Source organism: Sciurus vulgaris, assembly GCF_902686455.1.
Source record: "Sciurus vulgaris genome assembly, chromosome: 15".
Classification (NCBI taxonomy): Eukaryota; Metazoa; Chordata; class Mammalia; order Rodentia; family Sciuridae; genus Sciurus; species Sciurus vulgaris.
Window position 1 is genome coordinate 87,045,884 of NC_136476.1, and position 24,331 is coordinate 87,070,214.

The following is a 24,331-nucleotide window of genomic DNA, read 5'->3' on the forward strand; positions in this document are numbered from 1 at the left end:
CTGCCACAAGCAGTTTTGAAAGACTAATATGCCATGATCCAGTGAAGCCTGACTTACTGTTAGAAAACACATTGACACAAGACATTATATGAATATGTCAAAATTTTTAATTTTCTTAAAATGGACTTTATAAAATTCAATATCACCTTCAGACATTTTATGTTCATGGAGCCCTAATTCTGCAACTTTATAAAAAATCATATCCCTCAAACCAAAAGCCTGTGGCACAGTGATGCTGCCCACCAAGACGGTCCTTCAAGTCAGGAAAAGAGCCCTCAGCCAGGCCTTGGCTCTGTGAGCACTGCCCAGCCAATAAGGTGCCAAGCAAGGGAAGCAGTGTAGCTGAAAGGAGGCAGGGGCAGAAGAACCAACTGCAAAACCTCCAGGGACAGGCAGAGGGTTCTAGAAGGAGGAGCACAGAATCAATAAGGGAAAATCAACACCATTTCTGTTTTCCCAAAAAACCCTAGAAAATAAGGAGGAGAAATTACTTCATCATCATCTCGACAAGAACAACCACAGATAACATGGCCCAGAAATATGCTCAACAGTGACCTCAGGAAAGTGTTGCTCATCCCAACACATGCCATGACGGACCCCACACATCAGCTTACAAACGAAGTCGGCTCCCATTCAAATCCCACGGCAGTCTTCCCTCACCCCTCATAAAAGTACCACAGCCTTCACCAGGAGTAACACGTATGTAAAATAAGTAACGAAGACAGCAGTGAGAGAGCCTCATCCTGCGTTCACTGCCGAATCATGTGACAAGCTATGGAGCCGAGCAGGGTGGCACTGCTGCAGAAATGGACATGTGGGAAACAGGAAGTTCAGAAAAGGACCCAAGTATTTTGAGAGGCTGGACATACAAATGGACAATGGCCAGATCATATATAAAAACAGAACTGGAACCCACAATCCAAAGCCACTGCCCAGGAAGTCCAGCAAGGAGCCATAGGCCCCAGGAGTCAGGACCCAGCTTTCCTTACTCCTGCCACCATTTCCAATGTATAGAAAGCCAAATACACTCCCCTCCCAATCATGCGGGATGCCCACTTTGAGTGAGCCGAGCCAGCTCTGCAGGCCGGGAGCCCACACTCAGGAGGAAGCCACCCTCACCCCCTTGCCTGCCTGCAGGTTCTTCGCCCTGCTACCATGAGCTCTGACTAGTAGTCCTGGCCTTGGCTGGTCTTCATTTCTTTCTACACTCCCTACAACTGTGGCTCCTCTCAAGCTCAAACCAGTGGAAGAAGGACAGACTATTCAACAACATTCAACATGGTTTTGGAACAAATGTTGACCACTGGGACACAGAAGGCTCACTCTGCACACCCACAGGGAGACAAATACCGAGGATATCAAAGATGTAAGAGCAAGAAAGTTTAAGTGATCTGCTATTTGTTGATCTGCACAACAGTCTCAGAAGGCAGGCAGGACCAGTATTTATTTCCACTGATGGATGAAGAAATCAGGTCCAGCAAGGAGCGTGAAAACCAGGACTTGAACCCAAGCTCGACTCCGAGCACGCAGGGCAAGGGGCGCGCTGGGAGGGGACAGGCAGAGCAGGCTCCATTCCACCACGAGAGCACGAGAAGACTGCTGTAAACGGGGTCCTGGTGGTGGACCCAGTCCCCTGAGCCCGAGGAGAACGCCAGCACACGCCCAGGCTGAACCCTGGCAGGGGCAGCTCACCGGTTGGGAACGTAGCCCAGGCCGTCCAGCCTTTGTGCTTGGTCCACATCCCGTGGGAAGCCGTGCAGCACCCACCCTCTCTGCACGCAGTCCTGCTGGTCCAGGCGCTCGGTCAGCATCTTCAGGATGACGCTGTCAGGGACTGCAGAGGAAGAAGGCGAGTGAGGGCTCTGCCTGCTGCTCTGGGGCCCACAGGCCGCGGCCTTCCTAGCCCACAGGCTGACCTGCTGGAGAGGTGTGCGTAGGTGGAGCCCCTTGAACCCACCTGGGTGAGGTTGTGGACACCTGTTTCCAGCTTCCTCTGAGTCCTAGCAATGAGAGGTGTGGAAGAGGCCTGTCTGCCAGAGGTGGGGGATGCCCTGGGTGACCTTGACCTTTCCCTGACCTTGACAAGACACCATCACCATGGGCGGCCCAGGCCTCCAATGACAAGTGGGCAGTTGCCCTATCACTAAAGACCTAACCTCCTCCCAGAAGCCCCGCCTCCCATACGGTCATCTTGGGGTTAGGTTTCAGCACAGGCATTCAAGGTGGACACAAACATTCAGGTCACACGAGGGTGACCACAAGGGTCCCCACAAGGGTCCAGTTTTACAGCAATCACTTTTCACAGGAGAACACAAAACCCTGTCTAAAGTTCTAGTGTTCCTCAAATGTGGTCTAGTTGGTGCCCCGGCTGCTCTCTGCTAATTTGGATCCACAAGCACCCCTGCTCCTTGCCATCCCTGATTCTCCCCTCCTCGATCCTTGGACCCGAGTCTCTCTCAAGAATCTTTTGTAACTGGAGACTGAAATAAAGTCCCACGGAGAAGAGACATGGAGAAGTCTCTTGTTGACATTGCGGCGACTGACATTTCCTGAAATTCATACCTTTCTTCCCAGACTCATTAAATGTCCTCTGTTGCTGATGTACTGCGTTCTAGCGATTTGCACTGCATTTCCTGCACTTTGCACTCATTTTCCCAGAAACACTTGGTAAATATTACCACTGTTTGCTGTGAAGGTGGGCCCCGAGTGGGCTGGTTTGCAGGAGCAACGGTGACAGAGTGTTCAGCAGTTTCTCTGGAAGCTTCTGCATGGTTCTCTACCTACTGAATGTCCACGGCTAGCAAGTGGCCCTGAGGCACATTTGAAGCCTCAGAGGCCCTCAGGCTGGCAGGCAGGTGAACCTGGGGGTGAGTGATAAACCACAACTGCAACTCTCCTCCGTGCCAGCACGTGCGGGGCACCACCCCGTCACCAAAGAGCCGCAAGCCTTATCCCAAGCAATGTGTACCTCATTGAATTTGGTCTTTCTCCTCTCCCCCACCCTTTCTTCTCTACTTCCTAGGAAGGAACAGAAGAGGGAACATGTGGCTGGCCTAGATGAGAAGTTGCTGTGGCTAATTCTGTCCCTCTCCTGGCAGCGGCTCTCCAATGCCCACCCCCCATCCCCCATCAGGCCAACAGGACCTGGCGAGCTCTGAACCCTGCCTTCCTGCCCACAAGCCTCCCTTCCCCTTCCCTTTGTCCACTGCATCCTTTATGTGGGCCTGGTCCGGGACAGGCTTTGCACTGGGGCCTTGGGATTCAAGACCAGGGCAAGTTCCCTCCAGAGAAGACTCCAAGGTCTGGCCCCAGCCTGGGCTGCACCTGTACTTACCATCCTCCTTCCTTTGTTCTGGGTAATTCTCTGGTTCACATCTGCCTCTCACAAAAGGCAGTGGGTCCCACAAGGACAAAGGACTAGGCCTACTAACTTTCTGTGCCCAACACAGTGCCTGGCACATAGTAGATAAGGAATAAGAGGCCGCCCTTTTCAAAAGCGTCACTGCAGCTAACCAAACAGGACCAGCCTGACTGGCCGCAGAAGCTGCCACCAGGGTGAGAGCACAGGCTCCAGCCAGGCCTGACCCGCGGACTCCCACCAGTCCCCGCAGCCCGACTCTCATCTGCTGCAAGCGGACAGGGGTCCGCTGTGAGGGGTTAACACCCTACATAAAGTTCTGGCACGCAGTAGACACTCTGTAACGGTGGCTTAGCTTTGATCCAGGACATGTGTGTTAGGGAGCAGGGCTTCATGAATATTTTCTGGTTTCTCTGGGGCCAGGGAGCCTAGGATGCTGACCGCAGGCCAGCCTTGGAAGTTAGAGACCACCAAATGATTCAGGGACCTCGGCTGAGGTGTTTGGTTACATCCCAGGTTGTAACCCAGTGACCTCCTCTCCTGTCCCCAGTAGGAGTTGTCTTTACTCTAGGGTCAGGTGCCTGGAGCCAGGAGCTACCCAGCACCTCCAAAAGCTCCAAGGCTCAGAAAATCAGGGCTCCACTCGGGAAGGGCTGGGGTGTGGGAGGCAAGTTCCAAAGGCCCTGTATGCTTAAATAATCAGTCTCTATTCTAGAAACCTTGTGATTAGGAACACTGGGGTGAGGATTTACCATGGACCTTTCCAGCCTAGGTGCACCTGGAATATTGGTGGGTACTTTCGCCTAGAAGAGAACTCGTGCAGAAACAAGCTTCCCAGGGCTCCTCCAGGGCGTGGTCGTCAGCACGTGGGTGGTGCCAGACACGGTGCTCAGCTCTGTTCTGCACATTAGGCGGGACTCCAGGGCCCTGCCCTCTGCAGGGCTGTGTTCTGGGGGGCGGGGACAAACAACCCACAGGTGGCAGCCACTGCACAGAGTCATGAGTACCAGGCAGAGAGGACAATGGTGGAGGCTGCTGGCTTGACTGGGCTGAGGTGGCCTCTGATGCAGTCACGTTTGGCTGAGATCCAAATGTGGACAACCTAGGCCCATTAAGGCCTCGTTGTTCAGCGGTGAGGACAACGTGGGGCCAAGTATTTTTCGATTGTTCTAATAATCAGACATTGGAAGCCAAGATGCCCGGGAGATCCCAGGAGGCCTAGCCTGTGAACTGCAGCTTCTTGAGGGCCTCAAGGTCATCCCCAGGACCTCCCGCAGTTGGGCAATGGAGGCCTGATGAGGTCGTGGCTGAAGCGACTTGCCCTCAGCTGATCTAGTGCCTCATTGCCCAGTGGCCCTGGAGCTCCCGAGCCTCTCAGGAAACCCCCAGAAAACCCAGTGCAGTAAGGTTTCGCAGCTGGGGAAGAATGGGGACCAGTTAGACTTCCTTCCCTCCAAAGAGACTTCTTTTTTTCTTTTCTTTTTTTTTTTTGCCCTGTTGGTAAACAAAGGAATACCTGGAGGAAACTTCCCAATTTGCATCAAAATTTAAAAGTACCTTCCCTTTGACCCAGCAGTCTTAGTCTAAGAATGCACACCTATGAGCTAACAGGACAGAAAGGAAAGAGGTTGTAAAGGATCCGCTTCAGCACTGTTTACATAGTGAAACCAGGAAGCGCACAGCGCCCGTCACAGAGGACGCCCGAAACCAAGGCCAGGCATCTAAGCAGAGGGAGGCTGGCAACCTCGAGGAGACCCCCTCCAGCGGGGCAGCTCAACAACTGGCCTGATCCAAACACACAGGAAAGAGGCGCGGCCACCACCTGATGCTCATGAGTCAACCGATCCCTCTGGTTGCGGAGCTCAGGGCCCCAGCATGAAGAGGGGACAAGGACATGATTCAGTACCGTCCTGGCTGGAAACCCACAAGGCGTGGGAGAAGTAGGAAGAGCTGGGGGGCAGCCAAGAGGGGAGGCCACTTTCAGGGAGACTGGAAAGCAAGCGAAAGCAGAAACAGCCCAACTTGAACAGAAACCACAACAAGCCCCTCTTGAGGAGGCAGCAGAACGCAACTCCCAACACTTCCTGCAGGACTTGTGACAACTGTGAGTCCGTGGGTCCTTGTTGCTGTGGCGCCGGTTCAACGTCTGCCTTCCTGAACTAGCACCCCAGGGGCGCCACAGGGCCGTGTCTCCCAGCCGGACAGCACACCCAGGAGTCCTGGCTGAGCTGCCCACACCAGGTGGGCCCTGCCCAAGGAGGCTAGGTGCTGGTGTGCGTCCTCGGGAATAGCTGCGGGCTCATCTGCAGCACAGGGCTCCAGTTGGGTGCCCCCGATGCCAACCAACACGCCCCTGCCAGGGACCGACAAAGCTAGCTCCCTTCTCTCATCAGGAGTCAGTCTGACGCCCTCCTGTCCCAGCCGAGCCTCCCTTCCTGAGGGATGTCCCAGCAGGAGCCTTACCAGGTCCTAAGAGAATGGAGACTGGTCAGGAAGACCCTTCTCTCTGTGATCCCTTCCTTCTGCACACAGTAACCTATTCTTGAGTTAAATAAGCATCTGAGAGACACTGGCTGATGCCTGGGATTTGCTGGGGGTCTGGGTGGGGTGGTTCCAGATGCAACAGGGGTGGCCTCGAGCACATGTGGGTTCAAATGCCAGCTATGGGTCCCCAAAAGAACAGTATTCTCTTTTCATTTTAAAAGTGTTGTTTGAGCTGGGCAGATGGTGCACGTCTGTAATCCCATTTGCTCAGGATGCCGAGGCAGGAGGATCCCAAGTTCAAGGGCAGCCTGGACAACCTAGCAACACCCTGACTTAAAATCAAATAAAAATCTCAGTGGCAGAGGGTTTCCTGGCATGGGGAGGGCCCGACAACGACAACAACAACGACAACAACAACAACACACACACACACATACACACAATTATTTGGATAAATGGATCCAAGAAATGTGGCGCATATATATATATATATATACATATATACATTGTGGCATATATATATATATATAATGGAGTACTATTTGGCCATAAAAAAGAATGAAATCATGTCATTTGCAGAAAGATGATGGAGAGAGCTGGAGACAAAAGACAAGACACAGAAAAACAAGTATCACATGTTTTATATCATGTGGTGTCTAGAAAAAAAAGCTGGGGCTGGGGATATAGCTCAGTTGGTAAAGTGCTCACCTCACAGGCACAAAAAGAAAAAGAAAAAAAAAGCTGACATGAACATTTTAAGGAGACTAGACGGGAAGGAGGAAGGGGAGTGAGGGGGTAGCAGGGTGGGTGGATAAGATCGACTGTGTTATACAGATGTATGAGACAGTCACAGCAAAACCCATTCTTCTGTGTGGTTATATGTATTTATGATTATGATTCTAAAATCAGCTTAAAAAGCATGTTGCCAGTCCCCCTCTGGTTCTGGGATGGAACTGAGGCCTGCAGTGCTCTGGATAAGTAGTCCACCACTGGACCCCAGCCCTAGCCCTGGTGCTGACTTTCAAGAAAAGGAAACCAAGGCCTCAAGGAGGCACCTGGACGCCGTGAGACCGGTCCACAGCAAAGGCCGCCTTGTGCCAGGAAGTGGTTCCCACTCTGGGGCGCCTGGGTGTGGGTGGCCCCATCCCTCACTGACTCCATGGGTCTAGAAAGCTCTGCCCGGACAGTCCTGGCAAAGCTGCCCTTCTGAGGGGCGGCCGGCTGTGTGGGCCTCCTTGGGAGGAGACGAAGGAGCTGGAGTGCCCCGCCAGACCAGGAAGGACACACCCCTCAGGACGCTGCCTTGGAGGCCCCGCCCTCGCCCAGGCAGCCCCTCTTGCCAGAAGCAACAGGCGCAGTCCAGGGGAGGGGGACCCGAGGACCCTGTACCCAGCCTGCAGCTGCACTGGCCCTGAGGCGGCTGCTCTGTGCCCCGTTCCTGCTGTCCGCTCTTCCTGTGGGCCTTGCGCCCACTTCCCCAGGCCCGCTTTGACGGGGCTGGACACGACACGGGTCCGCTCGGCTGCTGGAGTTTAGCGTCCCCTTGGTAACGTCCACTTACCCTTATCCTCCTCTCAGAGACCTCTCGGGCTGTGAAGTCTTCCGCCATTAAGTCAGATGCCTCAGGCTTGATTCCTGGGTTTGACAGTTAACATCTTACCCTTCCTACGGGCGACGCCAAGGGCTCCTTCTCTGGAATGTCCTGTCAGCCCTGAACTCAGCCAAGTGCAAGATATAAGTATCCCATTATTTCACGAGGCCACGCCACGATTTAGGTTTTTTTCCTCAAGCTCCTCCATGAAAGATGGCAACCCTCAAGTTGGCCTTGAGTCTATCAAAATCTCGATCACTGAGTCCCTGCTGGCTGCGGGTGCTTGGCACGAGGCCGATGGGGAGACAGGCCGGCAGGGGTTGCTCCTGGGCCCTGCGGTCCTGCCAGGTCCCTGTCCACTCCCGACCCTGGCTGCACTCCCGTCTCAAAGGCGGAGCCCAGGTAAAGGCCAGGGTCCAAGGCCGCCTCGGCCTGCTCCTCTCGCACACCCGCCCACTCTCCAGACAGGGCCGCACCAGCTCCACCGCCTATGCACGACCGGGACTGGAAGGGACTGACCCCTACCAGGTGGCTGGTGGGACACGGGGCCTGTCCAGCCCCCAGAGTGGGGAGTGGGGTTGTGGAGGCCCCAGGACACCCAGGCTGCGGGCACCTGCCCTGGAAGCACAGCTCCCTGCACTCACTGCCCGCCGTCTGTGTCACCGCAAAGCCCTGGGGCCACAGCATTCTTCCCATCACCTAATGTCCCTAGGCTGGGGCTAGGTTGGGGGACAAAATCAGGAGGGGCACTGAGGTCGCTGGGGTTCTCAGGAAGGTAGGACAAAAGGCAGAGGAAAGGAAAGGGCTCCCTCAGCCGCGTCTACAGGTAAGGGCCCTAAGGCTGCCGGCAGCCTCCTCCGCACCTGGGCCCACGGGGAAGAGCTGGGCACCTCGGCACACGCGCCTGACACCCACGCCCCCACAGCCCACCTGAGCACACTACGCACATGCCCATGCGCACACACTGCGCCCCACGCCTGCGGCCTCCGCTCCGACCCCCGCACACCGCACGGCCCTTCCTCCACACCTGCCCTCGCCCTCCAACCCCCTCCTCCGGCCCTCCTGAAGTCACTGTGAAGGTGGCGCCAGGTCTGTGGGCGCCACAGGAATCGCCCCCTTCCCAGCACCTGCACAGCTCCTGGGCTGCCCTGCCTCTGAAGGGGCCCCTGGGGACCCAGGCGGGCTGCACAGAAAAGGAACGGGACTGGAGGAGAAGGAAGGGCGGCTTTTGGTTCTGTTTAATTTCTTTGATGTGTCAAAGAAGTGGGGTACAACCCCCTGACCCCCACAGGGTCTCTTCCCCAGAAAGCTGGGACCCCCGAGCTCTGCCCAAGGATGGAGCTGGCCCTTCAGGGCACTGCCTAATATCCCTGAAATTCCGTGAGAGCTAAATGAAGGATTTCTGGGAGATAATCCCTCTCCGGGTGGTACTGACTCCTGGCAGCCCAGGCCGCAAGCCTTCCCGCAGCTGTAACCGAAAGTCAGGAGCGGCTTGGACCTGCTGGGCCGAGGGCTACCGGCCGCCAGGTGCGCCCTCAGCAAGGCTGTTTGTTTGTTATGTAGTGCCACCTGCTGGTCGAACAGGAGGCCTGCGCCAAGTGCGCATTTCCCAGCTAGGGGGACCTTCTCTGGACCCGCAGGGGAGAGGGGTGAGAAACCAGTGCACTGGGCAACTGTGCAGGGGGCAAAAGCCTGCTGGCTCCAGCTGCCTCCTCGGTAGACTTAGGTCCCTTTCCCAAATAAGCCCCTGTCTCCCTGGGCCCGGCTCCCCAGCTACAAGAGGAAGCAGCGATTCTAAGGCTGCTGTGTTCTGAAAGTCTACACAACACCTGCATTTCTTCATAAGGGCACTTGGGGTGACGTGAAAGAAAACAGGGCCGGGAAACACCAGTGCTTCAATACTGGGGCGCTGCATCCAGGGCAGGCCACTCGAGTGCCTGGGGCTCTTGGTGCTGCGCCCACTGGGCACTCACCCTCAGAGCGGCTGTCCCCTTCTACCACTCCCTGTGCCGTGCCTGTGCAAAAGCCCACCCAGCGCTGACATACCCACACTTCTGTAGCAGAGCTGCCCAACAGTGGATGCCTCCATTTTTCGGTTGAATGAAGTTTTAGACGAGAAAAAAGACCACTCAAAAATGGGCGTTCTGTTAATAACTGGTGCTACACTTAGCAAACAAAAAGGCTTTGTTAGCCACATGGCTTACGGCTTACGACACCCTGGTAATCATTCTTATCTCAAAATGCGCTTTTACCTCTTTCGATGAATTGAGAGTCTGTGGGAAAGTGAAAAACAGTGTTGTAGTGTGGGCAGGACTGCTCCAGGCGAGGTGTATTTACAGTCTACACTGCAGAGTTTAAGGAGCATGATCTTCCCTGCATTTGAATGAATGTGGGGCTCAGAGGCAGTGACGTTGGGGTCCCGGACAGAGAAGACCAGCACTGCGCTTATCAGCAAGTATGCGTGCTATGGCGCCGGTAGCCCAGCTCTGGTCTAAGCAAGCATTTACCCCAGCAAATATTCACGTAGGTAGCCATCATGACAATCCTGTGAAGGAAGGAGTGTAGCGTCCCACTTCAGGAAACAGGCACAGAAAGAGGAAATGACTTGCCCAAGGCCACCGAGTTATCACTGGGTTAGTTTGGAGTTTGCATTTAAATCCAACTGAAAAATCCATCCTGAAAGGAACAGAATTGGATTTTCAGGTCTTGGGGGAACAGAGGTCCAGCTTCTAAGAATTTATAAGGCTGTGATCTGCCCCACAGGCATCCAAGCAAACCTGAAACTCTCAGATCAAGCCCTCCCTGGCGTGCTGGATTAAAGACGGCCATGCCTTCGTTGCTGCCCTACTCACGGTGGAGGAAGGGGCTAGCTCCCCTGCCCTGTGTCTGAGGCTGGGTCCTCAGGAGCCTTGTGGCTTATCAGCGCCTCTCACTCCTGCTTTCCTCGGACCCCTTGGAATGCTGGCTCTAGGGAAGCCAGCTACCAAGGAAGGAGGTGCTGGCTTGCAGCTGCCAAGCTATGAGGAAGCCAAGACAGCCACCTGGGGGCTGCAGGGAGAGTGTCAGGCTGGGAATGAGGAGTCTGCTGGGTACTCCAGCCCAGCAGATGCAATGTGCAGACAGATCAGAGAAACAGCTGGACACCCAAACTGAGGTGCAGAGGTGGGGTCCTGCTCCTCAGTGGTTCCAACTGTGCCAACTACATCCACGTCAGTGCTGAGCAGCCAGCCCTCCCTGCCGCCCCGCCCCAGATCCTTACCACTAATTCAGGAACTAATCATCATTTCATGCCATTAGATTGTGGGGTAGCTTGTTGTACCTAAGTAGGTCACTGGGGCTCAAGAGTTAGGGTAAACTGGAGCTTCACCAGTTCCTGGGTACCACAGAGACCAGGCACCCAAAGCTGGCGGCAGTCACAGGAAGAGTGAGACCAGAAGAAACCCCTACACGCGTGCCCAACAGGACTTGCCACCCCTGCCCTCGGCACCGCTACTGCGATGGCCAGGAAGGCCTCCACTGATCCCGCAGCCGATTCCCGCCAGCTGGTGCCGCGTGCCGGGCTTCCGTGGCACAACGTAGCAACCAGCCACTGCGAGCCTCTGAGCGCTCACGGGACAGATGTGGAAGCTGAGGCTCCTGCTGAGGCCACACAGCCGGTGCTTCCAGAGCCCAGACCGCATTCAGTGCCACCGGGACCGACACTGCCTCTCTAGAAGCCCATCAGGCTGCACGCTGCCCCCTCAGCCCAACTCTCGCTTCCCTCAAGACTGAAGGGGTCTCACCTGCACAGTGCCTGGCACTGTCCACACCACAGGGACCCAGGCCAGCCGCCACATGGTCACTCACTCGTTCACAAACATTGGCTGAGCTCCCCAATGGCATGGAACCATGCAGGTGCTGGGGAGCAAGTCACCTCCCAGCCCCCACCTGTGGAGCAGAGTCATCAGACAGAGGGCAGGAGCAGAAATGGAGGGATTCTGGTGTGTGTGGGGTCCCTGACAAAGTCCCTCTTGCCTCCCGGTAACCCAGCCAAGACTGACAGCCCAGGAGGAATCAGAGTTCTGCAGCCAAGATCAGGGTCGGGGCCCTACGAGGAAGCTCTCCCGCCCCACCTTCCATCCTGGGTGCTCAGGACAGCCTGGACGAGAGGGAAGTGGGACAGACACTTCCCCCCTCCCCCTCCCACACCCTCTGCCTGGTCTGCCCAGTGTCCCCTGTCACCCACTGCCCTTCACTGCCCCTCTCACTCAGAGCGGCAGAGACAGGTGCAAAGCTGCAGGCAGTGGTCCCTGGGCTCTCCTCCCTCTTCATCCCTTGCACAGGGACACCTCAGAGCTGGCTTCTAGGTGACAAGCCTTGTAAAACTCCTGTCCCTGACCTGGATCTGTAGGTACAGAGCAGTAGGAGGTCACTGGGGGGGGGGGGCAGTCTCTTCTCCGCAGGCCCCACCTGCAGCCCTTGGAGAAAGAAGCCAGTGTCCTCCCTGTCAGTGGAGATGTCCTACTAGGGGGGAAAGGCTTCCAGCTACACCCGCCCTGGGCTGCTCCAGGAAATCTCCTGCCTGGCAAAGCAGGGCTGGGCCTCCAGGGTCCGGCCTGTCTGAGACAATTTCACAGCTGAGTGCGTTGGAGGGTTCGTTCTTCTCTGAGGCCACAGGGGCTGCCCTGGAGAGGGAAATGCTTTCGGAAGCCCTGGCCAGAGCAGGAGGGCACCTTGCACCTCTGGGCTCTCCTTACACTTCCCAGAAATGTCTGGGTTTAGTTGTGTTGTGTTTTTTTTTAAAGCCAGATCCCTGACACACAGCACGCGCTTGGTAAGCATCAGCCTAGCAGGAGGACGTGGGGCTGCCTTGCAGGGCCAATCTTGTGCCCACAGTGCCACAGCTGGTGGAGAGGGAATTTTGTTGGCTGGATGCAGGAATGAATCAAGACCCCTCACTGCCTGCCTCGGTTTCCCTGCTGCACTAGCCTTTGAACAGAAGTCTTCTTGACCTTTCAGTGCCAGGCACTGCCCCTCGGGCAAGATGCCACTTAGGAAATGTGGAAACACGGCGTACACCTTGGCCCTGAAAGACTCGTTTAAAAAAACAAGGAGCCGACTCTCGGGTGTGAACCTGTTGATGCGCAGTGGGGGTCGTGTCCACCCCTTTACCCAACTGCTCTCATTAACAGGCCCTTGGGTCCTTGGAATGCAAACAGCACTTTCAGACCTGCCGACCACTTTGGCTAGCTCGACTGTGGCTTTCTCTCAGGCTGAAAAAGACTCCTACCTATTTTCCATAAGGAAATCTTTGTAGCAATCCCAGCGGAAAAGTCAAAAGTTTGACTTGAAAAAAGAAGCTACTTCAAAAGCATTGTCAGACCGAGGTGAGGTTCCTTGAAAATGCATACATTACAGGGGGCAGCCACTAATCAACCTCTAGGCCACCTCCAGTGGGGCCTCTGGCTGGGGGACACCAGAGGGACACATGCCAACACGCATCTGGGGGAGGCAGGGTGGGGAAAACCCACGTTGAATAAAAAAGTAAATTAGTGTGTTTATGACTTACTGCTTGGACTGCGTGTGTGTGTGTGTGTGTGTGTGTGTGTGTGTGTGTAGAAAAATGAAAGAAAAATGTGGAGTTTTTTTTCAATAATAAAAAGGGAGTTGCTCTGCGGGGCCCCTAAAGCTTGTGAAAAATTAAACTCGACGGATTCAAACTGTCCTATTTCCACTTCAAAAGGGAAGAGGCACTGAGCTCTTCCCAACTTATCTTCAAACGCCCAGCACCCTAGAAAGTTTCTGCAAAAAAATAAAGGCTCCTGTTCCCCCAAGCGCTGTGCTGGTTACTGTGCCCACTGTCTCTCCCTCCACTAATTATACCCCTGTGAGTCTATTAATCAACTGGTAAATTATTTAGAGAGGCATGCGCTGTGTTCAGCTCCTACAAACACCACGCGGAAGGCTCCCTGGCAGCGGGCAGAGGTCCCCCTGGGTCTCCCCTTTGCGGGAAGACGGCTCGCAGCTCGCCAGGCTGCGCCGCTCCAAACAAGAAACAGCATCCGCTTCCTGCTCAGATGGGGAGATTTACTTCGTCTTTCAACTCAGCAACTCTTTGCAAGTTTTTAACAAAAGAGAAAAGCAGGTCTATTGTCGGATCTTTAGTGTGCATTTAGTGCTGAGAATATTAATTCCCTAAAAAATGAAGCACTTGGGCTGGGCTCTGATCTGGGCCACCTGGGACCTGGACTCCGGGAAAACTCTCAAAATCACTGGAAAGCACCCCAGCTGTTCCGCTGACTGAGTTTGCCTGGGCGGGAACTCATTACCAGAGAGCAGGCAAGTCAGGCTCCAGGCTCCCTGGAGTCCCCTCCTCTCCTCAGGTTCTATCAGGCCATGAGGGACCTTCCCCAGACTGGAATGTTCAGGAAATTGAGGGTGTGCAGGTAATGCTCATAATGATCCGCCTTGCACACTTTCTTCTGCACACCAGGACTTTGGCTTTGGAGAAAGTTATTACGCCAATTAAATGGCCGTGTTCACACCTGAAAGGGTGCATGTCGAGGAGTCTGGGCCTTCCTACCATGAACTGCCGTTCTGTTGGTCAGGGGCGGGTGAGCTAGGAGCGCACTGCAGCCTGACAAGAGAGCCCCCTGTAGGGGGCTTCCACGAATGGTCGTCCCCCACTCCAGGAGGGATGGGGGATGAGAAGAGCCAGAACCCCAAAAGTCCCCCTGCAGAGGTCACTCTTTGGCCGGCGGGGCCCTGACACTTCCACCGTGTTCTGAGCACACTAGAAGGGGCTCAAGATGAGCATCTCACATATGTAGAGCAAAGACTTAAACCAGAAGAACAAGAATCGCCTCTGGCTGGTTTGAATCCTGTCCTGGGTAGCCGAGCATCCTTGCAACCTGCAAGGATGAGCATGAAGATGGAGACCTAGTAGCTCGCCTGCTTGATTCTGGAGAGAAAACCACTCTGCCCGCATCCCGGGCACACAGGCAGTTGAGGCTGTCGGTGCTCATAGCCTCGGTTCGGCTGATACAGAAACGGCTGAGGAACTGTTTTTCCAAAAGCTCCAGATGGCTTTGCTTTGTGTCTCGTCCAGGCACAAGTGACAGGAGCTTTCTGGCGAGGAGGGCTGCATGACTTAAGCTCAACCTGCCTGTCCTGTGCAGACCGACCCTGTGAACTGTGCTGGAGGTGTCCACGTAAAGAAGGCCGCATGGAGCCCTGGGGACTCAATGTGGCCTGTTCACTGCAGCTAAGTCAGAATGAGTCGAGGCGGTCAGACGGATACATTTCAAAGCCCAGGGCACAGGATAAGCATCTCCCTGTCCCTCTGTCCATGGTGCCATCACCAAGAGCCTGGGCTCAAGAGATCGAAGATGAACTAAGACGGGGCCTTGAAGTCCTTTGCCCAGAAAATGTGGGAAGAAGGGAAAACAGCAGTTATTAATTCTGCTGCTGATTCCAAAGAAGGAGGTGTTGGTGGCACTTGCGAGGACAGAAAAGAACACAACCAAGTCTGTAGAGGTCACGGCTGGGACTCAACCTCAGAGGCCTGCTGGGGAATAAGAGGAGGTGGCTCCCGAGGGAAGGTGACTCTGGATCTGTTCCAGCCAGCCACCAGGGTGTGAGGACTGCCGGCGTGGCAAGGTGCACGACAGTAACAGAATGGCACCTCTGGGGCACGCGGCTCCAGGCGGGTGGCTGGGCAGAAGCCTGCCGCTCCAGGGATCCCCAACACTGTGAAAAGTAACCAGGAGGCCAGCAGCACGGGCAGAACAGAGTCCCCACAGAGGAGGCCTAATACTCAGAGAGGCATGGGGCGTGTCCCCAGGAAGCATCCACCTTGTCTGGCCTGGGGTTGCCAAGGATGGGCAGCTGGACTGTGGTCTGCTCAGGTGGTGATGGGTGTCACCCTCTGACTGAGGTCACTCTGTCTTTACAATGCCCTCTCCACCAGTCACACTCCCTGCGCCATGTGGACAGCGGTAGGGAAGGGGCTGGGTGCTCTCCCAGCCTCCCAGGAATGCCACCAGCACCAAGGGCAGAGATACCCGAAATGCACCTGAGGTTTGGGGAGGCGAAAGGTGAAATCTGAGATGCCAGAGTGGACCCCCAAAGGTGAAGGGAAGCAGCCATAACCTCCCTCTTCCAGAAGTCCTGAAGTCTAGTGGTACACCAACAACTGTCCTTGGGTGTTCTGGATGGACCTTCTGTCTTGGGTGGTGTGGGGATGACCCCCTTCCACTTCTGCCTCCACTTGGTCAGCAATCTTCCTGAGGCAGATCTGGGGGCTGTCTCCCTGTCCCCACCAATATGTGGCCATGCATTGGGTGGCTTCTCAGAGCTGGCCTTGGAGGGTGTTAAAAAGCCCAACCCTGGCCTCAGATCCCAGCTGAATCTCCACGCAAGGTCCCAGCCTGTGGCACCCCTGATGCTTCAGGGACTGTCCCCTTTGGGCTCAGAACACAGGATGTGGGCAAGGGACTCGGCTTTTCACCACACAAAACCTGAGCAGGTGCACTCAGGGGCAGGGGGACCCTGAGTCACAGACATCACTGATACCCTAGGCAAGAACCTGGGCAGCCTCCGCCAGCCCACAAACAGCAGTTACTCAGAAAAAAGCAAGGCTGTGGTTGGCTAGGTAGATTCCCCGTTCAGTTGGACCTTCTCTTCAAACCCAAGTTCTATGAAGAATCACTTAAATGCTCTTCCTCAGTTCGTGAGTGGCTGGGTGGTCCTTGCCAAGCCTGGGTGGTGCAGGCTCCTCCCTGGCCAGCCAAGAGCTCTGGTTTGCTCTGCAGCATCTCCACATCCCACTAATGAGACCCTGTTAGTGGTTATGAATGTAAATGCATTCTTTGTTATCCCTGCGAGATCAGGATTAGCAAGATGACAGGATTTATTGCTTCTGTTAGGAAGATATGATACTGGTTGTTGTTGTGTCTTTAATTTTGTAGGAAGAGCAAAAGTATAGAGCTACATAGTCTAAACAAACAAAGCCGTGAAAGAAAAAAAGCACAAAACACTGAAGATGGAAGCTATCCAGGTCTCTCCAACTTCACAGGAAAGGTGAAGGTGCACTCAGTCCCCTTGGAAGTCACCAAAAATCAAAACCCAAACCAAAACCCTCTGCACCTGGACCACTGCTGGCACTCCCTGTTTTTTTGTTTTTTTGTTTGTTTGTTTGTTTTTGTTTTTTTGCAGTGCTGGGGATTGAACCCAGGGCCTTGTGCTTGCAAGGAACTCCCTGGGTTTGTTCTTGGTGGTGGGTGGGTTAAGCCAGCTGTGCCTAAGGCGCAGATGGGCCCAAGGCAATTCACTTCTTCTGTGTCTTCTAAAGGGAAGAACTAGCAATTGTTCCCACTCACCTCATAGGTTCTAGATGGATAAGTGAACACCGTGGTGCCCGTACCTGACGGTCCATTAGGCTGTGCTGCTGCAGGGGCCCAGTGCTTTGGTAGGCAAAAGGTGATAAGGCTTCCTGGTCAGATGGTGATGAGCATGGAGGAAGAAACTAGAAGGTCAAGTGCTCCTGACTTCAGAAAGAATCAAATCAACATCCTAGTACGACCTCCTCGGGGACCACCACACTCCAGGACATCTGAGAGCTAAGGGCTGCGGCACATCACCATCCCCAACAATCACTAAAACTGCACAATCTCATGATGTGATTTAAAATATATAGGTAAAATATAGCATGTGGGTCTACATAAATTAATGGGAATTTTACACAACACTAATATGCAAAGAGCACCTACAAACCAATTACAACAAAAAATAGCTTAATTGAAAAATGGTGGCTAGGGGTATTGACCAGTGGTAGAATACTCGCCTAGCAAGCATGTGGCCCTGTGTTTAAACCACAGCACTGAAAAAGAAGAGGTCAAGGGCTGGGGAGATAGCTCAGTTGGTAGAGTGCTTGCCTTGCAAGCACAAGGCCCTGGGTTCAATCCCCAGCACCACAAAAAAAAAAAAAAAAAAAAAAAAAAAAAAAGAGTTCAATAGGCCAAGGCCACAGAAGGGCAACTGACAAGAGAGGAAATCCACAACGACCGTCTCATCAGAATTTATTCAACCTGTCCAATATCACTAGTAATCAAGAGGCCACAATTAGAAAGGTATAGTTGTGGGCTGGGGCTGCAGCTCAGTGGCAGAGCACCTGCCTCACATATGCAAGGCCTTGGGTTCCACCCCCAGCTCCACAAAATCCCCACACTAAACAACAACAACAAAAAACCATGTTAGTCAAAACAAATATTTTTTGCACTTGAACAGATTACAAAGATTCCAGTGATTAGCTACAGTGGGAAGAATAATGCTCCCCAGCCCCAGGGCCCCTGGTACCTGTGAATACATGGCCTGATGTGGGAAAAAGGATTTGCAGATGTGATTCAGTCAAGGTTCTTGAGACAGGTTATCCTGGACTATTTGGGTGGGGCCCTTACAAGAGGAAGGCAGGAAGGGGTGAGTCAGAGGGGATGTGACAAGAGGAGCACGATGGTGGCTTCAGGAGGAGGAGGTCGCAGGAGCCAGGGAATGTAGGTGGCCTCCAGGACCTGGGAGAGGCTGGAACGCCCTTCCCTGGAGCCTCAGGAAGGAGCAAAGCCCTGACACTGGCCCGGCCGGAGGGCTTCTCACCTCAGAACTCCATGAAAAATCCCTGTTGGTAAGTTGTGCTTTTCCATCAGCAACAGCAAACAAACACCCAGCATGTAGCCCTGCAGGCAGGGACACCAGCTCAGTACTGCACATCCCCAATGCTCCTGGGCATGACCTCGGACCCAAGCCATCAACCTACCCTGAGATAACCCGGGACACATCCGAACCTGTGCCAGTGTTGGGGAGAAGCCAGGCAGCATTCATCAGGTGCGCCAACAGCCACAGCCACTTCCTGTAGCACTGCCCATGCACATTCCAGCCAGTGCTCATGACCACCCTGCAAAGCAGGGATCCCTATCTCCATCGCACCAGGGAAGCTGGGCTTCCAGGAGGGCATGGTGGTTTCTTGGGGCCACAAGGCTGGTGGGGGCAGCACTGGAACTGGAACCAGATGGGGAAGCACCGACGCGTGACTGTTCTCATGTCACCTGGCCGTCTCACCTGCATGTCATTCTGGGTGTCCCTCAGTGGCTTTGGAACGGGCCCACTCTGACCTAGCCCTGCACAGATCAAGGGGTCACATGGCTCTTCCTTGGCTCACTTGAACGCCCCCCCGGGTGCTAGGGCACCTTGGGAGAGACAGGGCAGGATGTCTCCCCAGTCCTATTTTGGAGATGGGGGTCTCAGATACCATTTTCCAGGCTGGCCTTGAACTTGTGATCCTCCTCCCTCAGCCTTCCTAGTGGCTGGGATTAGAGGTGTGGCCACCAGGCTTGGGGTTGATTTTCTTCATGACAACCACATGTTCATATTATGTGACACCTGAACTTGCACAACTGTGGGGAGGCACCACAAAGCTTGTGCAAAAGACACATGGGTGTGTGGAAAATGCACTGCGCACAGGGTCTATCAAAATCTGGCCACGAGCCGGGTGTGGTGGTGCACGCCTATAATCCCAGCGGCTTGGGAGGCTGAGGCAGGAGGATCTCAAGTTCAAAACCAGCCTCAGAAAGGGAGGTTCTGAGCAACTCAGTGAGGCTCTATCTCTAAATAAAACACAAAATAGGGCTGGGGATGTGGCTCAGTGGTCAAATGCTCCAAGTTCAATCCCCAGTACCTAAATAAATAAATAAATAAATCGACCTGGCCATGAGCTGACTGTACGTCCTCAGCAGCTTGGTGCCCTCTCTGTGCCTCCTCTGTGGCCTCAGGAAAATGAGCTTGAAGACGCCCTTCTAGGGGTCAGATTCAGAGTATGTTCAGATTACAGATGACAGAGGGGATCTGGAAAGCATGTCCAGTCCTGCTCCCCACCAAGCCCCCTGAGCACCAGTGGCCTGTCCACCCTGGGGCTGGCCTGTCCCCACGTCGGCTGAGCCCTCTCACCTCCTGCCCGACTGCTGATTGTTGCTCACCATGCAGTGAAGGAGCTGGGAGGCTCTGCAGCTTCTCCCAGTCTCAACATTATCAGTTTTGAGAAGCAAGCCTTCTTGAGAAACAAGAACCTTCTAGACCACCAGTGATAACCCACCATATCCACGAACACCTCACTGAGGCACTGGCCCCGGGCCTTTGCCCCCACGAATGTCCAGTTGTCTTCCCTGACCTTGAGCCCCCAGTGCTCAGAGCACTGAACACAGAGTGAGCTCTCTCTGCAGCCTCAGGGTGGTGGCAGCTAGCGGGAGGCTGGCCTACCTGTCACCTTCTTTTCCAAGAAGGACCAGATGAGTTCGCCAACTTTTGACTTGTCTGCCACTGTCTCTTTCAGCAGCTGCCCGCAGCACACTGATGGAGAGAGGAATAGAAGACACCCATTAAATTTTCAATGGAAGGAAGAATCAGGGAAAAAAGAACCCCTGGTGCAGGGCTGACTTCTCGGGGAGATCTTGTGCGCATGGCCGTGCACCCACGGCAAGGTCAATATCGGAAAGCAGCTGGGAAGTGAAAAAGAGGAAGAAAGGAAGGAGAGGACCGCATCTGGCAAAGAACATACTCCAAGTGGACAAGGTGGGCTGGGTCGTGGCTCAGTGGTAGAGCACTTGCCTGGCACGTGGGAGGCACTGGGTTTGGTCCTCAGCACCACATAAAAATAATTAAATAAAGGTTAAAAATTTTTTAAAGACGTGAACAATGTGGGAAGACACTAACAAGCACGTCCCAGACAGGGAAGTTCCTACAGGGCCGGGCTGCCCTGGAATTACTGAATGGAACTCGCAGCTCTCTGGGTGGCTTCGAGGACTAATGTTCTGGTGGAGAGCTGCTCATCCCTGACAGGACCACACAGGGAGGTGGGGAGGGCCTCCCCATCTCCGCAGCCCTTCTAGTCTAAAAGGATTCCAGGAATGGTGGGTCCACAAAGGTGACCAATCGATGGGCCAAGTGGCTTAGACATCATTAAAAGGCCACTCTGGAGTGAGCTGCCTGCTGCACTGTCCACCTTGGACACATCCCATGGCAGTGGTGGTCTTTTCCATCACACTCCACTGCATCTCCAGCCCTGGGCCATGGCTGGACCACCCATGTGGGGTGATAAACAGCCTCCCGTCTAACAAGCCCTTAGAGCCAAAGCACAAGACTTCGGCTGTGTCTTCACGAGCTGCTGACTGCACAACCTTGGTTTTCTAATCTGCAGAGCCAAGGAGTTTTCTGCCTCTACTAAAGAAACCAGAAACCATCCTAAAATGAGCTGAATGACATGATGTCATGACGAGGAGCTTTACAAGGATCTACTTCTTAACGATGATATGCTTGATTCCCTACGCAAAGCACAGCAGGGATTTTTGTTCTGAGTGGTGGGCAGCTTCACCAGCAGAGAGAAATGCAAGGACAAGGGCTAATGGGAGCCATTCCCCATGGGCCATGCATGGGGCCAAGCCTGCTTCGTTTTATTCAGTTCTCTTAACAGCCTGACGCTTTGACAGAGGCTTGGAGAAGTATAGTAAGCTGTTTCTGGTCAGAGAGCCAGGAAGTGGCAAAACTGGGATGCTAACCCAGGTCTGGATGACATCAAGAAGGCCTCTGGTTCTGGCCACAAAGGAGTAACAGGTGCCATCTTTACCTCTTATCATAGAAAGCTACGAAACTGAGCAAAACATGAAGCAACCCTTTCTGGTATTGGATGGCATGGGGCTTTGACCCTTGAGAGGGGACACACACAACATGAGCCCCACAGTTACCCTGAATTTCCACCTGCGAACACTTCTCAAACCAACAGAGCAGCAGTCTCGCTGGGCAGGGGCAAGAGAGATAGCAGTTTGGGACTCGAGAGCTGGAATCGGTGGGACAAACTGATGGAGAGGAGGGAGCTGTGCACAGACGTTCCAGAAATCTGCGTGGAGCTCACTGACTCTTTGGTCACTACAAAGCCACACACGTGTAGGGTGAGACTCCTTGAGGCCTGGTAAGGAAAACGACTGGAAGCTGGAGAGGGAAAGGAACTTCACAGTGCTTGGGAGATGCTGGCACTGTGACAGCCAAGGGGAGTCCTCGCTGAATACCCAGAAACTCAGTGGAGGCTCCAGAAAGGTCACACTTCAAGTGTAAACATGCTCTATCCCTCATTTAAAAGCCTCAAAGTGAGCTTCAGCAGGATCGTGTTGATCTTCTAGTAAATTAACTGACTGTTAGAACTCAATTCTTTTAAACTCAAAATTCTTAAAGCAGAAGCACACAATTCAGACCTTCAGTCACACAAGCACCACAATGTCCAGCATACAAACAAAAACTACTTGACATACACAAAATTAGAAAAAAGTAAGCTTCTACAAGGGGAGCATAAGGCCATAGAACCAGATCAAGAGTGGCTAAGATCAGAATTGATGCACAAAGCTGGGCACACCTCAAAAAGCTGAGGCAGGAAGATCACAAATTCAAAGCCAGCTTCAGCAACTTGGTGAGGCCCTCAGTCACTTAGTGAGACCCTCAGTAACTTATGGAGGTCGTCTCAAAATTTAAAAAAAATTAAAAAGCTGGGGATTTGGTTCAGTGGCTAAACAACCCTAGGTTCAATCCCTGGTACCAAAAAAAAAAAAAAAGAAAAAAAAAGAATTGATTCCCCAAGACTTTAAAACAATAATTAGTAATATAGCTAAAACTTTAAAGGAAGATAGTTAAAATGAGTGAGCAGATGGGGAACCTCAGCAAACAAATAAAAACTATAAAAATAGAACCAGATGGAAATTCTGGAACTGGAAAATACAAAATCTTACATGAAAAGAATCACTGGATGAGCTGCAGTGAATCTAAAGGCAGGAAAACAAGCAATGGAGGTATTTGAAACTGAGCAAAGATGGGGAGAGAGGTCTTGGATAAAGAAACAGTTATCTGTTAGAGAAGCAGTCTAACATACTGGCCACTGGAGTCCCAGAAAATAGAGAGAGAGAACCATAAGCATATGTAATAGAATAATGGCAGGAGAATTTAAAAACTTGATGACAAATAGTAGCCCAAGAATCCAAGAATCTTTGAGACTAAGCAGAATAAGTACAAAGTAAGCCACACCTTATATACTGTAGTCAAATTGTCAAAAGCTAAAGAGAAAGAGAAAATCCTAAAAGCAGTCAAAGGGGGTGGAAAGATGCTTCATATACAGAGAAACAAAGATTTAAAAAAACTGCCTCTGAGTTTTCATCAGAGGACATGCAAGCCAGAAGACAATGGATGACATTTCCAAAGTGCCAAGGGGAAAAAACCTGTCAACATACATCTTTCAAAAGTGCAGGTAAAACAATGACACTTTCAAACACACACACACACACACAAAAAAACTGAGAGAATTTGTCACCAGCAGACTTTGACTAAAAGAACTATCAAAGGAAGTTCTTTGGGCTGAGAGAAAATGATACCAGATGGAAACTTGGATCTATGCCAAGGAAGGAAGAATGTTGATAGGTGGGACATGAAGTCTTTCCCCTCTTATTTTTCACTTCACTGAAAGATAAATGACTTTTAAAAACAAAATTGTTATAATATATTGTAGAGTTTATAGCATTAAAAGTAAAATGTAGGGAAGGAGCAGCACAAAGGACAACGGTGTATTGTTGATGGGAACATAGTGTCGTGGGTCTTGTGTTACACGTGAAGAGGTGCAATGGTCACCCAAGGACCATGACAAGCTGAGGGCACACATTTAATCTCTAGAGCAACCACTAAGGAAAGCAGAGAGACAACCCTAAGAGGGCAAGAGCGCAAATTAAACTGATTAGTACAGCTAGTTGATTAATCCAAAGAGAGCACGAAAAGAGAAACAAGAACAGATGACACAAATAGAGAACAGAAACCAAGATGATAGAGCTGCAACCCAACATGTGAAAATCACTTTAAATGAAAATGGACTAAATACTTCAGCTAAGAGAATGTCAGATCAGATTTTTAAAAATAGTAAATCCCCAGTATATGTTGTCTACGAGGCCCATACTCAAAATACTGATACAGATAGCTTTAAAGGAATAGAAAATATACCATATGGATACTAATCACAAGTTAGACAGTCACAGTATCAGACCAAGTGGACTCTAAAAATATGAATATTAATAGAGGTAGAGGAATATTTCCCAACAATAAAGGGTCATTTCATCAAAAAGACATAACAAGGCTTAATGCATATGCACTGAACAAATTACATGAAGCAGATGCTGGCAGAATATAAACAAATCCACAATTAGAATTGGAGATTTTAACCTATCCTTTTCAGTCAGTGAAATCATAAGTCTAGAGAAAGTCATTCAGGACCTAGAAGGTTTGAGCTATGCTGTCAAACATCTCATCCCAACTGACATTTACAGAGCACCATACCCAACAACTTCAAGATCCTTGTTCTTTTCAAGTGCACAAGGGATTCACCAATGTAGACCACATGCTGGGCCATAAAACTTCAAAGGATCAAAATTAGATAAGGTATGATCTTTGACAGCAATAGAATTAGAAATCAATAAGAAAAAACAATCTGGAAAAAATCTCCGAATATTTGGAAGCTAGGCAGTGCACTTCTAAATAATATGCAGGTGTAAAGAAGAAACCACAAGGGAAATAACAAGGGTTTTTTTTTTTTTTGTTTGTTTGTTTTGTTTTGTTTTTAGTGCCAGGGATTGAATCCAGAGGCCCTCTACCATTGATCCACATCCCCAGTCCCTTTTGTTTATTTTTGAGACAGGGTCTCACTAAATTGCTTAGGACCTTGCAAATTGCCAAGGCCAGCCTGGAACTTGCCTCAGCTGCTGAGTCGCTGGGATTCAGGTGTTCACCACTGTACCTGGCTAGAAAACATTTTTAACTGAATAGTAATGAAAACAAAGCATCCTAAAGTGGGA

General features: G+C 52.2%; 1 protein-coding gene across 4 annotated transcripts in view; it reads right to left on the bottom strand.

Annotated features, from left to right (window-relative positions):
* Positions 1 to 24,331, bottom strand: part of AK8 (adenylate kinase 8) — a 114,952-nt gene that overhangs the window by 45,877 nt on the left and 44,744 nt on the right. For all 4 annotated transcript variants that reach the window (XM_079111767.1, XM_079111766.1, XM_079111769.1 and 1 more), the window contains 2 exons: positions 19,719 to 19,808; positions 1,693 to 1,834 (listed from right to left, as the gene is read on the bottom strand). In XM_079111767.1, coding sequence (XP_078967893.1) covers positions 1,693 to 1,834; positions 19,719 to 19,808 — 232 coding nt within the window. The remainder of the gene's footprint in view (positions 1 to 1,692; positions 1,835 to 19,718; positions 19,809 to 24,331) is intronic.